Source organism: Chlamydotis macqueenii, chromosome 1, assembly GCF_036417535.1.
Source record: "Chlamydotis macqueenii isolate bChlMac1 chromosome 1, bChlMac1.mat, whole genome shotgun sequence".
NCBI lineage: Eukaryota > Metazoa > Chordata > Aves > Otidiformes > Otididae > Chlamydotis > Chlamydotis macqueenii.
In genome coordinates, this window is record NC_141556.1 from 173,815,960 (window position 1) to 173,836,460 (window position 20,501).

The window sequence follows — 20,501 nt, forward strand, 5'->3', positions numbered from 1 at the left end:
AAAAGTGAATAGGTTGGTAGTGGGCAAGGGGTTAGGAGGAGACACAGCTGAGACAGCTGACTCCATCTGACCAAAGGGATCTTCTATACTGATGACATTGTGCTTGGCAAGAAAAAGCTCAGGGAAAGGAGAAGGAGAAGAACAATTGTGGTTATGATGTTTGTCTTCCCAAGCAACTGTTACATATACTGAGACCCTATTTACCAGGATGTGGCTGGACAGCTGTCTGCCAATGGGAAGTAGTGAATTAATTGGTTTTTTTTTTTTGCATTGTTGTGTGTGCAGTTCTTTTTTTAAAATGTCTTCAGCTTGATCCATTAGTTTTCTGACTTTCCTTTTATCTTCTCCCCATCCCACAGGAGAGGTGAATGAGTGAGAGGCAGAGTGGGTGTTTGGCTGCTGGCCAGGGTCTACCCATCACAGCCTTTTTTGCCACCCCATGTTGGGCATCAAAAAAGGACTGTTTATGGGGAAGGACACAACACAACACTGACAGTTGGGCAGTGATGAGTAAGATCTAAATCAGCTGCCACTTCAGTCTTGTTTTTTGATGGTGACTTTTGGATAATTCCCTAATTGTACTACTACTAATAATAGCAGATCATATAAATGTCTACAGGAGTTATTTCTACATAGGAAGTCAGAGACAATGTTCTCACATATCTAAATCTCTTAATGTTCATTTGAGCATACTTACTGTTCCTTAGAGATCAAATCCTAAGCTGAGAGTCCAATGAATGAACAAAGGAGTCACTGACACAGCAAAAGATGTCATTGAGCTATTTCTTTTCTGTCTGACTCTGCAAAATTTATTTCCATAAGACCATGGAGGAAAAAAAACCTACCAAAAAATATGACAATGGCAAATAATTTTCGTTGTGAATTCTAGTTGCTATTCTGGATATTAACCTTCCAGAACGACTTGCTTGTTTGAAAGAAAGAAATCCAAGTTCAAATCTGCTTTAAAATGGAGTAAATAGTAATACTGGAATCCTCAAATGACACCGGGACGTTCCTTCCTATTGGGTATATGACACTGCAAAATACAAACTGGGAGAGACGTTGAACACCAGTTCTTGGTCACCATTACTGCTCAGTTACCTCAATCCCTGGTTCTTGTTTGAACCACTCCAGTTAGCTCTCTTCCAGACAAGTATCCTGTAGGGGATTGTAGCCCTAACCCAGTCGGTGCTACTCAGTCATTTCTTGCCATTTTTCCTTTACCAGTATAAGCATAGCATATGATTCTCAGGACCCGTAGATGCATCTCATCAGGTCCCATGGACTTGTGCACCTTCAGGCTCCTTAGATGGTCTAGAACCAGCTCTTCTGCTACAGTGGGCAGTTTTTCATTCTCCCAGATCCTGCTTTTGCCTTCTACAACTTGGGCAATGAGTCTACAGTCCTTGCTGTTGAAGACTGAGGCAAAAAAAGTCATTGAGTACCTCAGCCTTCTCAATGTCCCGGGTAACAAATCTCCCATTTTCTGCCAGAGAGGCCTACATTCTCCCTGGTCTTCCTTCTATCTGTAACGTACGTAAATGTCGTAGTTCAGCCCTGATCAGGACCAGACTACACAGTCTCTCTCTCGCTTCCCCCACCCTCTGAGAGAATAGGGGGAGATGATACAAGGAAAAACGGCTCGAGGTTTGAGATAAGGACAGGGAGAAATCCTTAAAGTTACCGTCACAGGCAAAACATACTCGACTTGGGGAAAAATACTCATTTATTTCTAAAACTAGCAGGAGAATGAGACAGGGAACAAGATAACCTCCCCTCACCCTTACCTCTTGCCAGGCTTAATATTATCTCTACTACCTTCCCCCGCCCCGAGCGGCATAGGGGGGAAGAGGGAATGGGGGTCACGGTTAGCTCATCACATGTTGTTTCATGCCACTGCTTCATCGTCAGGGGAGAAACTCCTCACGTTCCTCCCCTGCTCCTTTGTGGGGTCATCTCTTCCACGGGGTGCAGTCCCTCCAAAACAGCTGCCCCAGCGGGCACTCCACGGGCCACAGCCTCTTTCAGGCCTCCACCTGCTCTGGCGTGGGGTCCTCCACATGTTGCAGGGGAATCTTGGCCAGGAGCTGCATTACTCCTCCCCCTCCTTCTGAACTGACGTTCTGCCAGCCTGTTGTGAGGAACAGCTGCAGACGCCTCTCAGGATCCTTTTTACATCTTATTCACTTTTCATCTCCTCTCCACTTCTTGCAGCTAGGCCAGGCTGAGTTGGGTCCAGTTGGCTGCCTGGCGGGAGGCCAGAGGGTGAGGCCTGCAAGGCCCACAAGGCTTGTGCCTCTCCCTCTCTGCCCCTGCTCAGCTGCTTCACATCTTCTTTTTTTTTCTGTTTTCCTCTTCTTAAATATGTTATCACATATATGTCCCATTATCATGGGACATTCTGCTACCAATTGGCTTGGCCTTGGCCAGCAGTGGGTCCACCCTAGGCCCAGCCGAGTCCACTGAAGAAAGGGGAATGACTTCTAGCATTTTCCTACAGAAGCTACCATGTTAGCCCCCCCCCCCTTTACTAAACAAAACTAGTACAGTAAAGAAGTTTTTATTGTTGCCGTTGATGCCCCTGTCCAGATTTAATTCTGTTAGAGCTTTAGCCTTCCTAACCTGATCCCTGCCTGCTCCAACAATCTCTCTGTATTCCTTGAGTTAGGAGTTAACACATGATACTGAGTGTCTAGAATAGCATGACTATTAAAGAATGAGGATGTTATGCTTTAATGTTTCTCAGCAAAGATGTGCATGATAAAAAGAGCACAAATATTTACTTTCAGAAATGGTTGAGTTAAAGATAACTTTTGCTGCAAGAGTGTGCTGTGCTCATAATGGATGCAACTGCTTGTAATAGTAGATTACTGATTAACTATGAAAGCTAAAAAAAAATAGCATAGGGTAAAGTGTAGATATTATTGCCTTTCTCTCTGCAACACTTTTAATAATATCACATTCAGAAGCTTGCAAATCACATTAGTAGGATAGTCTTTGAGTATTAAATAGTCTGTGGCTCAGATCCACTGAAACTAATATAAGCATCTAAATTAGATTTCTTGCCCAGGGGCAGAAACAGTCAAGCCCTTATTAAGTGAAGTACTTAAATACCCTGTAAGTCGGTGGAGAGAAAGTGAACTGATCCACCTGCATTCTGTTCTTATTTATACCGAGATGTTGTAAGGAACCTGTAGAAAATGCTAAGCCTCTAAATTCCTTCAGAATGCACATATTACATCTAGCCATATGCAATTTTAAAAGTGTATATGAATTTGCATATAATAATGGAGTAGAAACCCTGAGTTTTAGAGTGGTTCTCACCTACTGCCTAGGGTAAATGCTACATAATTTTTTGAATTTTTTTTTCAATCATTTCTAAATGAATTGGATGCCAGGAGATTATAACTTGCATCTAAAAGGACTGATGGTATGATTCAGTTTCTTGTTCATCTATGTAAGCGAGCTTCTCCGCATCAGCTAGACTCCTGACCTCCCACTGTAGGCAATGAAGATCTGTGCAGTTCGCAGCACACAGGAACAAACCTGTGTGCTGTTTTGAGAGTTGCCATGGACTATCATGCTGCCTGGCTCCCAGCAGATTTTCTGGAAATGTTCCCTCATAAATACAGTGCCATATTACCCTGTGTGGATTCTTAGACACCATGTGGCATCTCACATGGTGCTAAATGCTTGGTTTTATGCAAATGAATTAAGCAATCACTTGATTTGAATGTCAGCCTGAATAAAAATAATATAAATTTGTGAATGCGAGGAAGTTTGACAATATTTTTAATGTAATTTTATATTAACTTCAAGTAACTAAAAATAAATTAATTACATTAAGAATTAATAACTTTTCAGTCCATAAAAAAGGAGGTTTCATGGGAGATTCTAGAATGATCTCTGTATTCCTCTTTTATCAATGTAGGAGAAATTTGGGCCTGAAATTTCACTTGCCTCTGAAATAGCAATTAGTTGATTATAGTCCGTACAGACAGAATATGCTGTCATTTCTCTACTTTTCTTATATAGATCATGCAGTGAAGCTCACTTTTTTCTTTTTTTATAGCAACTTATCTGACAGTGGAGGTATCTTGTCAGCTGATATTTTATCTGAAGAAAGATGTAATAGTTCAGTGCAGTGTTTGTATACAATCTGAAAGTATCATTTTTGTGTTTTTGTTAATTCTAAAATTGTCCAAAAGTCCTGTCAGTCTTGCATTTCTTGTGTAGATAAATGACAGTGTGAAAATTTTTAAACAGTGAAAAATGATAACCATTCAACACAGTTATGTATGACACTCATTTACAAATACACTTTTCTATCAGTAAAGCTTAGTTTACTACCAAATACTTTGGGTAAGTTAATTCAGTGGAAGAGTGTTTCACTAGGTAAATCACTTTTGCACATGGTCATAAAATTATTGGACAATGACAATGATGAACAGAAAATACAAACCTAGTCTTTCTTTATATTAATTATGCATTTCCAAAGGTTCAGAGCAATGTATTGATAAACATATTCTATTTCTATTGCTCATTCTATGCAGTTCATGCTATGTGACTGTTGTAGTTTAGCCCAGCTCGGGACCAAGCTACGCAGTCTCTCACTCATTCCCCCCACCCTCCGAGGAACAGGGGAGAGGTAATATAAGAAAAACGCTTGAGGTTTGAGATAAGGACAAGGAGACATCACTGAAGTTAGTGCTGCTGGCAAAACAGACTTGACTTGGGGAAAACCATTTATTATTATTAATAAAATCAAAGCAGGATAATGAGGAAAAGAACAAAAGCAACTTCCCACCACCTCTCCTTCTTCCCAAGGCTTAACTTAATTCCAATTATCTCTACCTCTTTCCCTGCACTGAGTGGCACAGGGAGGGAGTAGGAAATTAGGGTTATGGTCACTTCATCACTTGTCGCTTTACGCCACTCCTTCCTCCTTGGGGGAAGAACTCTTCACATTCATCTCCTGCTCCAATGTGGAGTCCTTCCCATGGGCTGCACTCCTTCATGAACTGCTCCAGTGCAGATAATTTTTCCATGGGGTGCAGTCACTCAGGAAACAGCTGCCTCAGTGTGGGCCTTCCATGGGCCACAGCCTCCTTCAGGCATCCACCTGTCCTGGCATGGGGTGCTCCATGGGCTGCAGGTGGATCTCTTGGTCCTCCTTGGACCTCCGTGGACTGCAGGGGGACAACCTGCTCCACCATGGTCTACACCATGGGCTGCAGGGGAATCTCTGCCAGGAGCAGCATTACTTCTCCCCCTCCTTCTTCACTGACATTGGCGTCTGCAGCTGTTCCTCTCACAAAAAAAGTCTTCACAATCGGCAGGCAGACACCTCTCAGGTTCTCTCTCCATTTCCTGTGGCCAGGCTGGGCTGAGTCAGGCTCAGACAGTCACACAGCAGGAGGCCAGAGGGTGAGGGCCACAAGGCCCACAATGCTCACGCCTCCCCTTCTCTGCCCCTGCTTCTGCTTCTTGACCTCTTCTTATGTTTTTCTTTTTTATTTTTCCCTTTCTTAAATACATTATCACACAGGTGTTATCACTGAACACTCTATACATTCTAATTCTTATTCTAATTCCAATTCTGTCACCAATTGGCTCGGCCCTTGCCAGCAGCAGATCTGCCCTAGACCTGTTCGAGTCCACTGGATAAAAAGAAAACTGCTAGCAGCTTCTTGAAGAAGCTGCCGCCGTAGCACTCCTCAACTCCTCACTAAACAAAACCAACACAGTGAAACATTTATTCTCATAAATGTCCCCATTAGAATGTGTAGAGTGTGTCCATGTTAAAACACATATTTATTGATGTATTAGATTATATTAACTGTCCAAATCAATTATAAGATCTGGTCATCTTTCCTTGACCTTCAAAACAGCCCCATTTTCAGTGCATACTTAAATGCGTAATACAGTTTTGTTTGCATAAAATATTTTTTAATTACACAAATAAACTGCGTCATAATAGCTTGCTTGGATCTCAACAATGAAAATTACCATAACTTTCAGCAAAGCTCCACTGTCATTTAGGCATCTACTTGATATACTGAGACTTGCCAACATGCTTAACGCCCAGCTGTTCATAGCAATTCTAATGAAAATGGATAGTGCTAAGCACTTTTAATAGTCTACCAGTGTAGTTTATGTTCGTAAACAGAGCTGCAAGTTACTGACCACTTTTAGAAATCTTGTTTTGAATACTTTTTCACCTATCCATTTCCCTTAAACCTATCCTGGTTGTGTTTTTATCTACGAGCATACAACGTAACAATTACTATCAGAGTCAAACTGCATTGTATATAATGAACACTATAGTTTCACTCTCTAATAATGTATTTTGCTCATGAGTGGAAATAATAGCAAAAATCCAATGCTACTGGATTTTTAAATTATTTTCTGGAGTTTATCATATAGTAGTGGGCTCTGTTTTGGTTAATGAAGGCAACAAAGAAGTTGGAGAGAGAAGTTTTATCATAGGAGAAAAGCAAGCTTTCTGCAGACTTCACAGTTCTATTGGGATCTAAACAAGGTAGCAAGACCTTTCAATGTGGGCCACAAATACCCCCAAACCAGAAAGACATCTGTCAGTGGAGTAGATTCAGCCTGACTACTCAGGAGCTATGTTGTAGCTACAGGAAGAACAGCATGCTGTACAGTCCCTGGAAGGCACAGCTTAAATTTCACACTTAATTACCTTGAAATCTTGACTGTCTGAGTCGAACTCAGATGTCTAAGCTTACCTTGTTGTAACGCATAACACTTCCATACCTATGTAATGCAAGGTGTACTTATATTCTACTTAAAATCACAGAATCACCGAGTGGTTGAGGTAGGAGTGGACCTTGCATTGGGCCTTGTTGATTTATGTAATTTCATGTAGAGGTTTCTAAGCTAATTATAGAGTAACTATATTATCAGGGTAGTAACAGAGTAAGAGTTAACCCTAGTAAAGATTAAGTTATCCTTCTCTATGGCAAGTTTTGCTGCTAGTTAGTGGTGTTCCATGGATCATGCTTCCAGAGGTCGTGCAAACATAACTCATTGAAAGTAGTGAAGGCAAAGATCAATCACTGTTCTGAGTGTCCTGGTTAACAACAGGTAGTTTTAAAAGCAGAAACGTTTATTACTCTTGACATCATTTGAAATCTGTCACTTTTATCTAAAGAAAGAAAGAGAAAGGGATTGCAAATGTTGGGGCTGGTACAATGGATTATCTTCAATGATTTACCTGGAAAAAGGGTAATGAGAGGTCTAAGAGGTGGATTGGAGTTCCCTTCCCCAATATTAAGTCTTTGGTTTTGCGGTGTAGTGCTGTTTTCTGCATCCTTCCTTCTCCCTTAAAATGATTATGCATAATAGAGAAACACATAATGAGAAACATTTTTTTTCTCTAGTTCTAGTTCAGCCATCAACATTCGGAGATTTTGTATATACTAGAAGAATTCTTCATATTAGACATTTGTAACATTTATCCCTGAAATATACTATATGGAAAAGGTTTAAATAGACAGTTCCCTTTCTATGTGAGGTTTTTTTATCCATCTTTTTTTGCCTGTTTCTAAGACCTGAAGACTGTAATTGAAACAGGAGAACATTATTTAGGGAAAAGATGCTTCTTCTCTATTCCATTTCTTTGTACTTTTTCTCTTACAGGAGTTTTATGAAAATTACATCAATTCCGGTAGACTACACTTACCTACCGTTAACAGATAACTACAGTTAAAAATAAAAAAAAAAACCTAATATTTTTTTCAAATGTAGGCTATTATCTGTTATTGACTGAATAGCATTTATGTTCCATTGGTTGGCATCTGTCATGCTTTTTGCCTAATCTTCTGTTCAGTTTATAGTCATAGAATCATAGAATTGTTTGGGTTCTAAAGGACCTTTAAAGGTCACCTGGTCCAATCCCCCTGCAAGGAGTAGGGACATCTACAATGACATCAGTGTGCAAGGAGTGCCATCCAACCTGGCCTTGAATTTTTCCAGGGATGGGGCATCTGCCTCTGGGCAACCTGTTCCAGTGTTCCACCACCCTTATTGTAAAAAATTTCTTCCTTATGTCCAGTGTGAATCTACCTCCCTATATTTTAAAACCATTGTCCCTCGTCCTATCACAACAGGCCCTACTGAAGAGTTTCTCCTGTCTTTCCTGTAGGCCCTCTTTAGGTACTGGAAGACTGCTATAAGGTGGTTCTGGAGCCTTTTCTTCTCCAAATTACAGCTCCAACTCTCTCACCCTGTCTTCATAGGAGATGTGCTCCTGCCCTCTTTGTGGCCCTCCTCTGGACTCTCTCCAACTGGTCTATGTCCTTATGCTAAGAGCCCTCAGAACTGGACACAGTACTCCATGTGGGGTCTCACCAGAGCAGAGTAGAGGGGCAGAATCATCTCCCTTGACCTGCTGGCCATGCTTCTTTTGATGCAGCCCAGGATGCAGTTGGCTTTCTAGGCTGCAAGCGCACATTGCCAGCTCATGTTGAGCTTCTTGTCCACCAGTACCCCCAAGTCCTTCTCCTTAGGGCTGCTCTCAATCCATTCTCTGCCTAGCCTGTATTTGTGTCTGGGATTGCCCCAAACCATGTGCAGGACCTTGCATTTGGCCTTGTTGAACTTCATAAGGTTTGCATAGGCCCACCTCTCCTGTCTGTTAAGGTCCCTCTTCATGGCATCCCTGCCCTCCAGCATGTCAACTGTACCACACAGCTTGGTGTCATTGGCGAACTTGCGGAGGGTGCACTCTACTGGACTGTCCATGTCGCTGACAAAGATGTTGAACAGGGCCGATCCCTATATGAACTCCTGTGGAATGTCACTCATCACCAGTGTCCACTTGGACATCAAGTAGTCAACCAGAACTGTTTGAGTGCAGCCACCCAGCCAATTCCTTATTCACTGAGTGATCTGTCTGGCAAATCCATGTCTCTCCAGTTTAGCATCAAGGATGTCATGCAGGACAGTGTCAAATGCTTTGCACAAGTCCAGGTAGATCTTCTATCATTTCAGAATAAAATAATAGAATTTGATTCAGAAGAGCTTCAAATAAAAACATCTGCCTTTGAAGCAAAGGAGATCATACAATAAGAATATTTTATAATAGCCCAACCTTTTTGTTACTTTTAGTGTTGGGGTATTTTTTTAAATTTTTTTCTTTTTTTGAATGTAATTTTTTTATTTTGTTCATCTTCCTTATGAATGCAAGTTGACCTCTAGAACTTTTCTTATTTCTTATGTAGTATTTTGCTACTACTGCAAAATATGCGTGGGTTTCAGAATTATGATATTACTATTTTTTTTCAAGGATTGGAGAAGAAAAAATACTCTGAGGAGATTCATCTCAGCTAACTGTAGATATCTAGAAAGTAAATATCTAATATATGACATAGATATTTACTTTAAGAAGGGATTTGTCTTGGAATAAGTTTTTTTTCTCCCGTTACTGGAGAGAGAGCCTAGCATCATGAGGTTAAATGTAGTTCTCTCCATCAGTATATATAAGTGTGTGGAAAGTTTGCACCTCAGATTTTGCACTCCTTGTTTCGGCCACTATGTAAAATACATAGATTGATGAAATCGTTGTGAAAAGACATCACTAGAAGCAGAAGCTGGAGGGGAGTAAAACAATTACTGTTTTCCTAAACTGAACAGCATTTGAATCAGTAACACATTGGAGTGATAAGTAAATTGGTCAAATTAGTACCAGTTTCAAAGACAGACCCAGTAGTACTAGTAGTTCAACAAAAGTCAGTATGTATGCCAAAAAAAAAAGCATAACATATTTGCAAATGAAGTTAAAATTAAAGTTTGAACAGTGTGATATAAGATAACAAGGGATCATTTATAGAAAATAATATTGAAGATTTTAATAAATGGGCTCATTAAATCATAAGCTTTGAGGAAGTGTTAATGTTGTGAAAGTGGTTCAAACATCACAGTTTACTTACCACAGATGCTACCAACAAATATTCCAGTCCATTACTTAGTTTATTCAGGACAGTGGGGGAAAAAAAAAATAAAACCAACACTTTCTTCATTTTTATATCAAATGTGAAGCCTCTGAGAATGTGTGTGTGTGTGATTGTTTGATTATCTAATATATTCATTTTGGTAACCAAGTGATAGATCAAGGAAAACAAACTTCAACAATGGTATATTATTTTTTTGTTTTGGTTTGGTTTTTGTACCCTGATACGCGGGACGGATAAGGAGGACTCACAATTATAACTGAAGGGAAGAGAGCCAGTTTAAAATGTTTTCTGAATATGAAATTGTTTTTAATGTGTGAGGAGAAAGTTGGAGTTACAAGTCAATTAAACATTGAAGACATTTCCTCTGCCAGTGACTGTGATCACTAAAAATACCAGCTTAGTAGATGTCAGAGTTCACTTGTTAGACAGAAAACACAATTAGATTTCTTTCCAAAATTCCAATCTAGGACCATTCAGTGTTATTGGTGTGTGATTGATCTCTTTGCAATACACCTGCTGGCGTATACAGATAACAGATTTACAGACAGACTAATGAGTCTGTTGTGTCTGAGCTGTAAATCTTAATGTAGATTATTTGTCATAGAAATTATTGGCTGTATGTTTCAAGAAAGAACTGACCTAGAGTTTCTTAAAGATCCTTAAGTCTGCTGCATCTTATTGCTGAGGAGAAAAATAACCTTTCTCTGAGTATACAGACATCTGAGGGATTTAGTATAGAGTACAGACTATATTAGTATATAATATATGCTAATATTAGTATAGAGTATAGACTATATTAGTATAGATTCTTTCTTTGTGAGTTGGTTGAGCAGTTGCCTTGACAAACTCACATGTTATGAATAATTTAGTCCATGTGCAACACAAATATTGAATTTCATGTACTGAATATTTGTGTTACTACAGAAAAAAATGCCTGGAAATCATCTCTGAGCTAGAACAGGTTTACTGAAATAATTAATTAAATGTGAATAAGAAAGAAAGATTTCCAAATGAATCCAGAATATTCAATTTGCTGAAAGAGAATGGTAGGAAACAAAATAAAATATTGAAACAAACCAATATATTGAAATAGTTGTTCTAAAAATAAGTAAAAATGAAAAAAAAAAGGTATAAGCTTTTTTTTTTTTTAAAAAAAAATCCATTTAAGGCCCCTAATTATGGAACAGTCAAGTGAGTAGACCAGATGATTATGTTGAATTTAGCTCAATTCATTCAATTTCTAGCAAACTAAGAAGGTTTTTAACTGCTTTATTACCTAGATCATGAAAAGCAGATCATACTTTTCTAGCTAATTTAAAAAAGATTGATAATAATATAAAATCACAATTTAAATGAAACACTATTATGCCTGATTTAAACCTTCTTAGTGAGATTAACATTTAAATTACCTGCCATCAATTTTATTTAAGTTTTTAATAATGGCTGATGTCTATTCAATACCTGTAGACAAAATCAAAGATCTTGTTCATATTAAGCATCATTTTAATTCCAGAGAAGACAAGGATATATTAATTCAGGCAGAATTCAGAGTTAATTTATGCATGATCAAATGTATTGATACAGAAGTAGATCTATTTGGTATGCTATTAATGACATTAGCTTAGTATATTGTTGTTTCTACCTATAAGCTCTAGCTTAAGTGGAAAAAAAAGTAAGTTTGACATCAGGCTGTTCTTGGAAAAAGAAATAGCAAAACTATTTACAATCATTGTAGAATTGTCCTGAAAAACTATACTGTCTCCAAGATCAATTTACCTATGAAAAATGTAAATGACAATTGCTGATCAGTTGCCATTTGTAGAACCTATGTTCAGCTCCCTGCATAAAGTTTTTGAAAAGGGAGCATTTCAACAACAACAACAAAAAAAGTTATTAACTCAGTAGTTTGTTTATTGCATAAGTTACAAAGCTTGAAAGTAAGTTCAGAAGTTTAAACATTATTAAACAATTAATCTTTATAACAAGGTTTGTATCCAACTGAAGTAGTTCTGAGATTATTTGTTCTGTAAAAGAGAAGTAGCACTTTGTAGGGGACTATTTTTTTGTGCCTTCATGTTTGCAGTGGAGCATAAATAGCCTGATTTTTTCTAGGTGGGTATATACACACAGTTTTAATCAGAATAACAGTGAATTATATTGAAATCTGCAGTTATGATAGTATTTATTCCAGTTATCTTATAGACAGAAAATACAAAGTGTCAAACAATTTATTCCTTTTACCACGTTAGGCAACTGAAATACTTCCATTCATATACCAATACAATGATCTAGGAATAATGACTTCTTCTTATAACAGCTTTAGACAGGTAAAGAATTCTTCTAATTGGAGTTTGTCCAAAGATGCATAGTGTTTCCTAACAGCTAGAGCAGCATAAGTGTGGTAAGACTTTGAAAGTAGACTGAGAACTTCTTTTAAAGAAAGTTTTTAAACAGTATTTTCATACTTTTCAGGAATTTATACAAACCCTTTATTTGCTGTTCATTTTAATCTGTACAAAGAACAATCATGACCTTACGTTTCAGAAGCCTTTATTATTTCCTAGGAGCTGCATTACTATGATCATCAACAATAACCAGCCATAACAAATCTATACATTGAAGAAGATACATAAAAGGACAGTGATGGCTAATCAAATATCTCTCATGAAAACCATTCACTATGCAAACTTTTGGTCATTCCTTCTTCAGATTTTTGTTTCATATAGTAATGTGTTTCTCTGAGTCAAGGTTGTCAAGTGACTTCAGATACATTTTGGATCAAGAAAGAGGCTCATGGGCTTTATTAAACAAAATGTACCATAAAACATCCACATTTCATTTCTTTACAGATAATTTAAAGGATTTTAAGCTTTTTGTTCTTCTGTTATGATTATAAATACTATTAAGACAAGGCAAATCTTATGTTCCACATAGCAGTGGCATGTAAGTTTCTGACGGAACAGGACTCCAGGCTTTTTACGGGGAGAATGAATCTAGATATTGAGATAATTTTTAGAGAACTGGAATTTGCTTTCTGTCTATGATAAAATTAACATGTTCGGGTATGAAATTTAATACTATTCATGGTATAGAATTATTATCTGCTAAGTACTATTTAATAGATACTGCTAGTCTGAGAAGTTCTATCAATAGTAGAGGTGACTAGGCTGAAGTAGCACTGATATGGGTCTTCTGAGAAGCAACAGCTCTGTCAGTTTCTACATGTTACAAAATCAAAAAATCTTCATTTAATGTTAGATTTTTGAACAGAGAAAACTCTATTCATGAAGTATGTCATAGTCATAGAAGAACAAGCTGAACATAATATAGTTTCCAGGGAAACGTCTTTGCTAACTGAATTTCCTGATCAAGTGCATCCTGATTTAATAATAATTAAAAAAAATATTATTTTGATGTAATAAGGAAAGATAACTATGGAGTAGAAAAAAAACATTTAAGCAGATTATTGAGATTTAGACAACATGAAGTCAGCCCCCGTGCTAAAATAAGTGGATAGGAGGGAGAACTGAATATTTTTCTCAAAATTAGTAACATTAATCGCTTAATAACCAACACCAGAACATACACATACATACACACATATACTTATCATAGCTAGAATACAAATTGCTTGCTTTTAATTTCTTGATAATCTGAAGTTTCTGAGCCCTTACGTTGTTATCGTGAGTGCTAAGATTATAAGGATATAATCTCTGGAAAGTTATTAAAAATAATAACTTAAATACCTTCCTGAGAATTGTATTTTCCTCTACACACTAGGGAAGGTGAATAAATTTGAAAATAAATTGGACTCTAACCATAGATTCAGTTTTCCTGGTGCTCAACTTCGATTAAGAATTACAGTAAAAAAAATCCAGTGATTATTTTGCTATTCTTGTACTGACTCTAGCTTATAAATATTAATTGTAAAAAACATATAGAAATGCTGTATTTTACATACTATCATTATAGTCAGTGTGAAAACACTCACCAGCTATGACGGAAGAGAATAGAATCCTGATATATAAATTAATGGGGTTAGACCTGAAGGTAGTATATGTTGGATCATAATACAGTTCAACAAATATGTCAGAGTAATATAGCTTTTAATGCACTTCCTGATAAAATTTTAAGGAGCTGCCATTTTGGTTGGAAATAGCAGACTCTGGGAGCTGGCAATTTTCCTGTAAAAAAAAAAAAAAAAAGGCAGTCAATAGCAAAGTTTAAGAATGTTTTCAAGTATAACTTGTTTCATGTGCAATTTATTTGAAAACAGTTTTATCAAACTATTAACCTCAACCATGCATAGTGACTCCTTTTAAAAATTCTGCCATCAAGGAACACAAACATCTCTGCTGTTTTCTCACATGCATTTATTTATGTTCTGCCTGTGCCTCACACTATTTTAATAAGACTCTTGACAGCCCAGCATCTTGAGCCTTCAGCCACAAAGCACTTAAATGTCAGTATGCATTGTTTTAAGCTGTTCGTAGTATTCATGCCTGTTTAGTGAACTCTTTTTTTTTTTTTCCAAAAGATGCTTTTTCTTGTTAAAATTATCTGAAATCTAGACACAGGCATGTGTATTTCTGAGGAGTAAACCTTCAATATAAGATAATTATGTACGCAATATTGGCTCCCCCTTACTGAATTTCTGTGGTCAAAGGAATATGGCCTTGGAGTACATAGATCAGTAGAAACTAACTAGTTAAAAGATACAGCTATGCTAGGAAGATGCCAGAATGGGAGTTTGTGACAAATTTAAAAGAGTAGCAGATTTAATTTCAAATCTTTTCTGTGACATTTCTTTGAGACTGAATTTATATTAGCCAATATCAATATTATTCTTATTTTTACAGTCATTTATTATTCTGCTGCTGTTTCACAGATGTTTTAGTAGTTTCCTAATACAATAATAATCCATATTTATAAAAATGAATATGTTAGACACTGTTGTTTTCTTAGAATAATAATAGCAAATATAGTTTTGAAAAATAAATATATGGAGGGTCTTTGTACCTGATTTTCCATGTAAGATGAGAAAAATGTTTGTCCCACCAGGCATAGAATGTTGACATGACAATTTCGAAAACGTAATCTGCCTAAATGAAAGAAAGCATATCAGCTATTCATTATTGTTTGGGAGGAAAAAACTTCAACTTCAACCCTTCATTTGTTGTTGCATTAATCCAGATTTGGCACATTGACAGCAAGTTATTTAGAGATCCTGAAAGATATTTGAGGTCCCTGAAATATATCAATATATACATTTTTCAGCCCCTTTGTATCTTATCTATCTTTTCCTTTCATACATTTATTTTAACTTTCATGATTATGGGATCATTTGTGGTTGATGCATAATCTATTTGCAAATATTAACATAAAACTATTAACCTGGATATGGTACTAGATATCCAGGAAGTCGGGCAGAATGAAACATGATGTGTAATGTCATCTGAAATGTGCCAGAGATTTTCAATGCACAATAGGGAGCTTAAAACTATGAATTTTGCTAACTAGATGCTAATGCTTTAATGATGTAAACTGAGTTTCATCCATTTTTGCTTAGGAGTTCATTGAATATCAGTGTGACTTGAACTATCCATAAGTTTTCTCACTCATGATTACTCCATGGAGGACACTTCAGAGTCTTGCTAATTCAGGTAGCTAGTTTAATTTCTTCAGTTACAATATGCAGAATTTGTGTTAGAACAGAAAATAATGATATACTCAGTCTTCCTCTGCAATGCATAGTCTCCTCAACTTAGGCAGTTTGCTCTGCAGTTTAGTAATAAAATCAAACTTTCAAGATAAAAGAGGTTTTACCAAATTCCACATAGACTACAAGTACCCAAATTAGAGGCTGATGACAAATGAGCCTAAAAAGTCCACTACTGTTAATAGCACAAATCTACTTCTCTTATAGTAAACTTTCTGCATTGCCACATAGTTTTTCTGCATATATTAAAGGTGATCTTGTGCAATGCAGAAGATATGAGTAGCATTTAACCCACTCATTCCTAGTAACTGTGTGTTTACAGTATTAATGTAGACAAATTTAATATAATGCACCTGGAGGACAAACAACAATAATAATAAATATATGTCATATATTTATGACATATATTTATGGTCCCAATCAGGACCAGACTGCGCAGCGTCTCTCTAACTCCCCCCACCCTCTGAGAGGATGGGGAGAGGTAATATAAGAAAAAAAAAAAAGGCTGGAGGTTTGAGAAAAGGCCAGGGAGCAATCCTTAAAAGTTACCGTTTCGGGCAAAACAGACTCAACTTGGGGAAAACTATTTATTTATTACTAAAACCAAAGCAGGATAATGAGAAAGAGAACACGATAACTCCCCTCCAACCCCTCCCTCTTCCCAGGCTTAACATTATCTCTATCACCTTCCCCATTGAGAGCACAGCAGGGAAGACGGAATGGGGGTTACGGTCAGTTCATCACACATCACACTGCTGCTTCCTTGTCAGGGGAAGAACTCACATTCCTCCCCTGCTCCATTGTGAGGTCCCACCCACAGGCCACAGTCCTTTATGAAACTGCTCTGGTGTGGGTCATTACTTCCATGGGGTGCAGTCCCTCCAGAACAGCTGCCCCAGTGGGCCCTCCATGGACCTTCAGGCATCCACCTGCCCTGACGTGTGGTCCTCCACAGGCTGCAGGTGGATCTCTGTTCCTCTATGGACCTCCATGGGCTGCAGGCGGACAGCCTGCCTCACCATGGTTGTCACCACAGGCTGCAGGGGAATCTTGGCCAGGAGCTGCATTACTCCTCCACCTCCTTCTTCACTGACCTTGTCGTCTGTAGCCATTTCTCTCACAAGAAATTCTTGTAGCCTTCTTCCTTTGAAAACTAGTAGAATATTCTTTCTTCTGTATGCACTGAGCATCTGTTTTGGTAACTACTGATTATAGTTTTTATGTCATTTGTAAAGATAGTTACATTGCCTGGATTATTCATCCTTAATTTTACCAATAACATAGCAAAACAATAGATTCAAAACTTCGACAAGCAAGTTCTTTTATTTGATTTATTTTTGTTGTTGTTTGCGAGGGGTGGCGGGGGGAGGGGTGTTGAGTTTTTTGTTGTTGTTGGGTGTTTTTTTTGTGTGTGTGTGGTTTGATTTTTAGAAATAAGGGATGTTCCTGGAAAGTATTACATAAAATACTGTAGAATGTTGTTATGTTATATGACTATACATTCAAAAGACATGCCTTCTGAACTCTAAGTCAGGCCGTAGCCTACAAGAGGATACTTATTTTTTTTCAGTGTCTTCAGTAAGAGAGTACTAAGATTGTAGTCTTACAGGATGGTGAAAACAATGATCTAAAAGTTGCCTAGAGTCTTTTTAAAATCAACTAAATATTTACTTTCCTATCTCCTCTCCAAGAAAAATAGCCCTGCAAACCCTTGTGTTCTACAATGAAGTTATTTACTTATGACATTAGTTCTGTGATCTTCTCTTGTTGCATGGTATTGTTTTTCTAGGAATTTCTAGCATTTTTGATTCATTATCATGTCATTCACAGATATTGGCTGACCTAGAAAACAATGCACTTTTTAAGGATGACCTAGAATGCCAGAAGCTTATTCTGGAAGCCATGAAATACCATCTTTTACCAGAGAGAAGAACTCTCATGCAAAGTCCAAGAACTAAACCTAGAAAATCTACAGTTGGGACACTTTACGCTGTTGGAGGAATGGATAACAACAAAGGTATTAGAGAATATTTGTTACTTTATAAAATTTATATTTTGCATTTTCTGTATTAGAAAATAGTGAAGTAGCTTTCTATTCCAAGACTGGAATGGGGCAGTCTAAATCAGTCAAGAAATGGTACCAAGACTTTTGGTCTGATGAAAATCTACTAGTATTTAAGGAAAAAATATATTCCTGTTAGAGAAAAGAAACTGAGTTTTGAGTTCATTTTTTGTTCAAAACTTATAATTTCCCAAAAGAATTTCAACAAAAAATCTAGAGTGACATTCATTTACCTTAGTTTTAGCTTTCTAGAAATGAGGTTTCATTTGTAAGTCAGTCAAATATGTACACATCTTTTCTGATCAATGGAAAAAAATGCAGTTTGATATGCAGTGTATTCCATCTGTAAGTAGTTGTCTGAAATATTATGGATGATTCACAGTCTTCTGATGCAGAAATTTATCAATCTTCTAGGCAGAAAACCTAGACAACTAGCTTAAACTAGTTTACGACTTTGTCAGCCACTAAAGGATGGTGAAATTATCCCTGTCTTACTGTGAAGAAAAGTAGGAAGCTGTGGAAATTTTATTAAAGTATTTCGTTGTTTTTTGTTGTTAATAGGAATGATGATGATGTGCTTTTATTTCTGGTAAGAAGTCTAATCTACTGATTTCTTGAATGGAATGAAAGAAAATATTTGAACTAAAAGCTAGCTATGTTAAAAGCCTGAAAGGCTTTTTTTTTTTTTTTTTTTTTTTTTTTTCCTGAAATTCACCAACAGTTCCATGGTATCTTACATTTTCATGTCCATATTTAGACTGAAGAACATTAGTTCTAATAGAAACTGTACTAAAAAAAAAAAAGGTATAATGTAAAATTAGATGTTCAGTATTTCACAACTCTGTTTCCAGATGTTGTTATTGCAGTTGTTTCACTAAATAGCTGCAATGTCATCTGCAAAAGGTCATAGCATGTTTTTCCCATAAAGTTGCACCAATGAGAAAGATATATGACCTCTGTGCTTGAGTGGAAAAGAAATATTGAGAGAATAGGAAAGTGTTGAGGAAAGAACCAATATGTATATTTTCTTATTATCACTATGGATTATTTTTGTTCTTTTAACATATACAAATGTTCTGCAGCTATATGTTAAACATGGATTTGCACAGAATATTACCTTTGGATCATAAAGTACCTGGAATACAAATTTCCTCTTACTTAGGACAAACGATGATGAACACTTTAAATATTCAGGTAGTGGAAATGACCATAAACCCAAGTTAGTTGCAGTTGTATTTGTTCTAGCTTACTATACAGATCTGTTCATCATTGGTATAGCAAATCAAAATATAGAAATATTTAGGAAGACAGCACAGACTGTAGCACCATTGCAGCATCAACTAGCAGCCTATTTTGCAGATTCAGGTCAGGCAGAAGTAGTTTATTTCTGTAGCAGCAGGAGAGAATGCAGCACAACAGAGGTTCAGCCCTCTGTTGAAGCAAACTCTGAAAAAAAAGTACCAGAGTTTATATACATTTACAGCAGATGAAAACTATTTTGAGGGGGGGCTCGGTATGGCAGAGCAGCATCTGTGAAATAGGAGCCTTTGTTACAACATATATTCCTGATAACTCAGAATCTGGAGATGTGCAGCCTCAACTTACCTTTACTCAGTTCATCCCTCTTGTGACCCTGTTGTGTCCTTGACTACCTTTTATGCCCAGCAAGTCTTGCTGCTACATGTCAGTTCAGGAAACCTGAGTGCTGGTTGCATGTTTTGAAGAGTTACTGAGTTCATAAAGCACTCATCAACATTTGGGCTGTGAGATGATGCTGATACTGTATTATCTCTCCTAAATAATTAATAATTTATTTTGTTTCCACAACTTTCTCCACTGAAATGCTGACATGGATGATTGCGATTCACAATGATGTATTTTTAATGCCTCCTGGCTTTTGCTACTGAGTAAGAAACAGTTACACGTAAGAACTAGATGAGCTAAGCAAATAAGCACTCTACTAGCTAGCATATAAAACAGTGGGTAAGTGCTAGTATTATTAAAGTATTTGAAGGTTATGTGGCCCATCACATAAAAAGTGGCCTAGCATGCCAAATCAAATTTGGTTTGAAATCTGTTCTAAAGTGTCGTAGTTCAGCCCCGATCGGACCAGACTACGCAGTCTCTCTCACTCCCCCCACCTTCCGAGAAAACAGGGAGAGAAAAATATAAGAAAAACGGCTCGAGGTTTGAGATAAGGACAGGGAGAAATCCTTAAAGTTACCGTCACGGGCAAAACAGACTCGACTTGGGGAAAACTATTCATTTATTACTACAAATAGCAGGATAATGAGACAGAGAACAAGATAACCTCCATCCACCCCTCCCTCTTCCCAAGCTTAACATTATCTCTACTACCTTCCCCTCCCGAGCGGCACAGGGGGGAAGAGGGAATGGGGGTTGTGGTCAGTTCATCACATGTTGTTTCACGCCGCTGCTTCATGGTCAGGGGAAGAACTCCTCATATTCCTCCCTTGCTCCATTGTGGGGTCCCACCCCTACGCCACAGTCCTTCATGGAACTGCTCCGGCGTGGGTCATCTCTTCCACGGGGGCAGTCCCTTCAGAATAGCTGTCCCAGTGGGCCCTCCACAGGCCACAGCTGCCTTCAGGCATCCACCTCCACCGGTACAGGGTCCTTCATGGGCTCCAAGTGGATCTCTGCTCCTCCGTGGACCTCCATGGGCTGCAGGGGGACAACCTGCTCCACCATGGTCGTCACCACAGGCTGCAGGGGAATC

At 37.7% G+C, this 20,501-nt stretch overlaps 1 protein-coding gene across 2 annotated transcripts in view; it reads left to right on the plus strand.

Moving 5' to 3' along the window:
- The window catches only part of KLHL1 (kelch like family member 1), a 213,272-nt gene that overhangs the window by 130,567 nt on the left and 62,204 nt on the right, over nt 1–20,501 (plus strand). For both annotated transcript variants that reach the window (XM_086741625.1, XM_086741633.1), the window contains one exon: nt 17,530–17,716. In XM_086741625.1, coding sequence (XP_086597751.1) covers nt 17,530–17,716 — 187 coding nt within the window. The remainder of the gene's footprint in view (nt 1–17,529; nt 17,717–20,501) is intronic.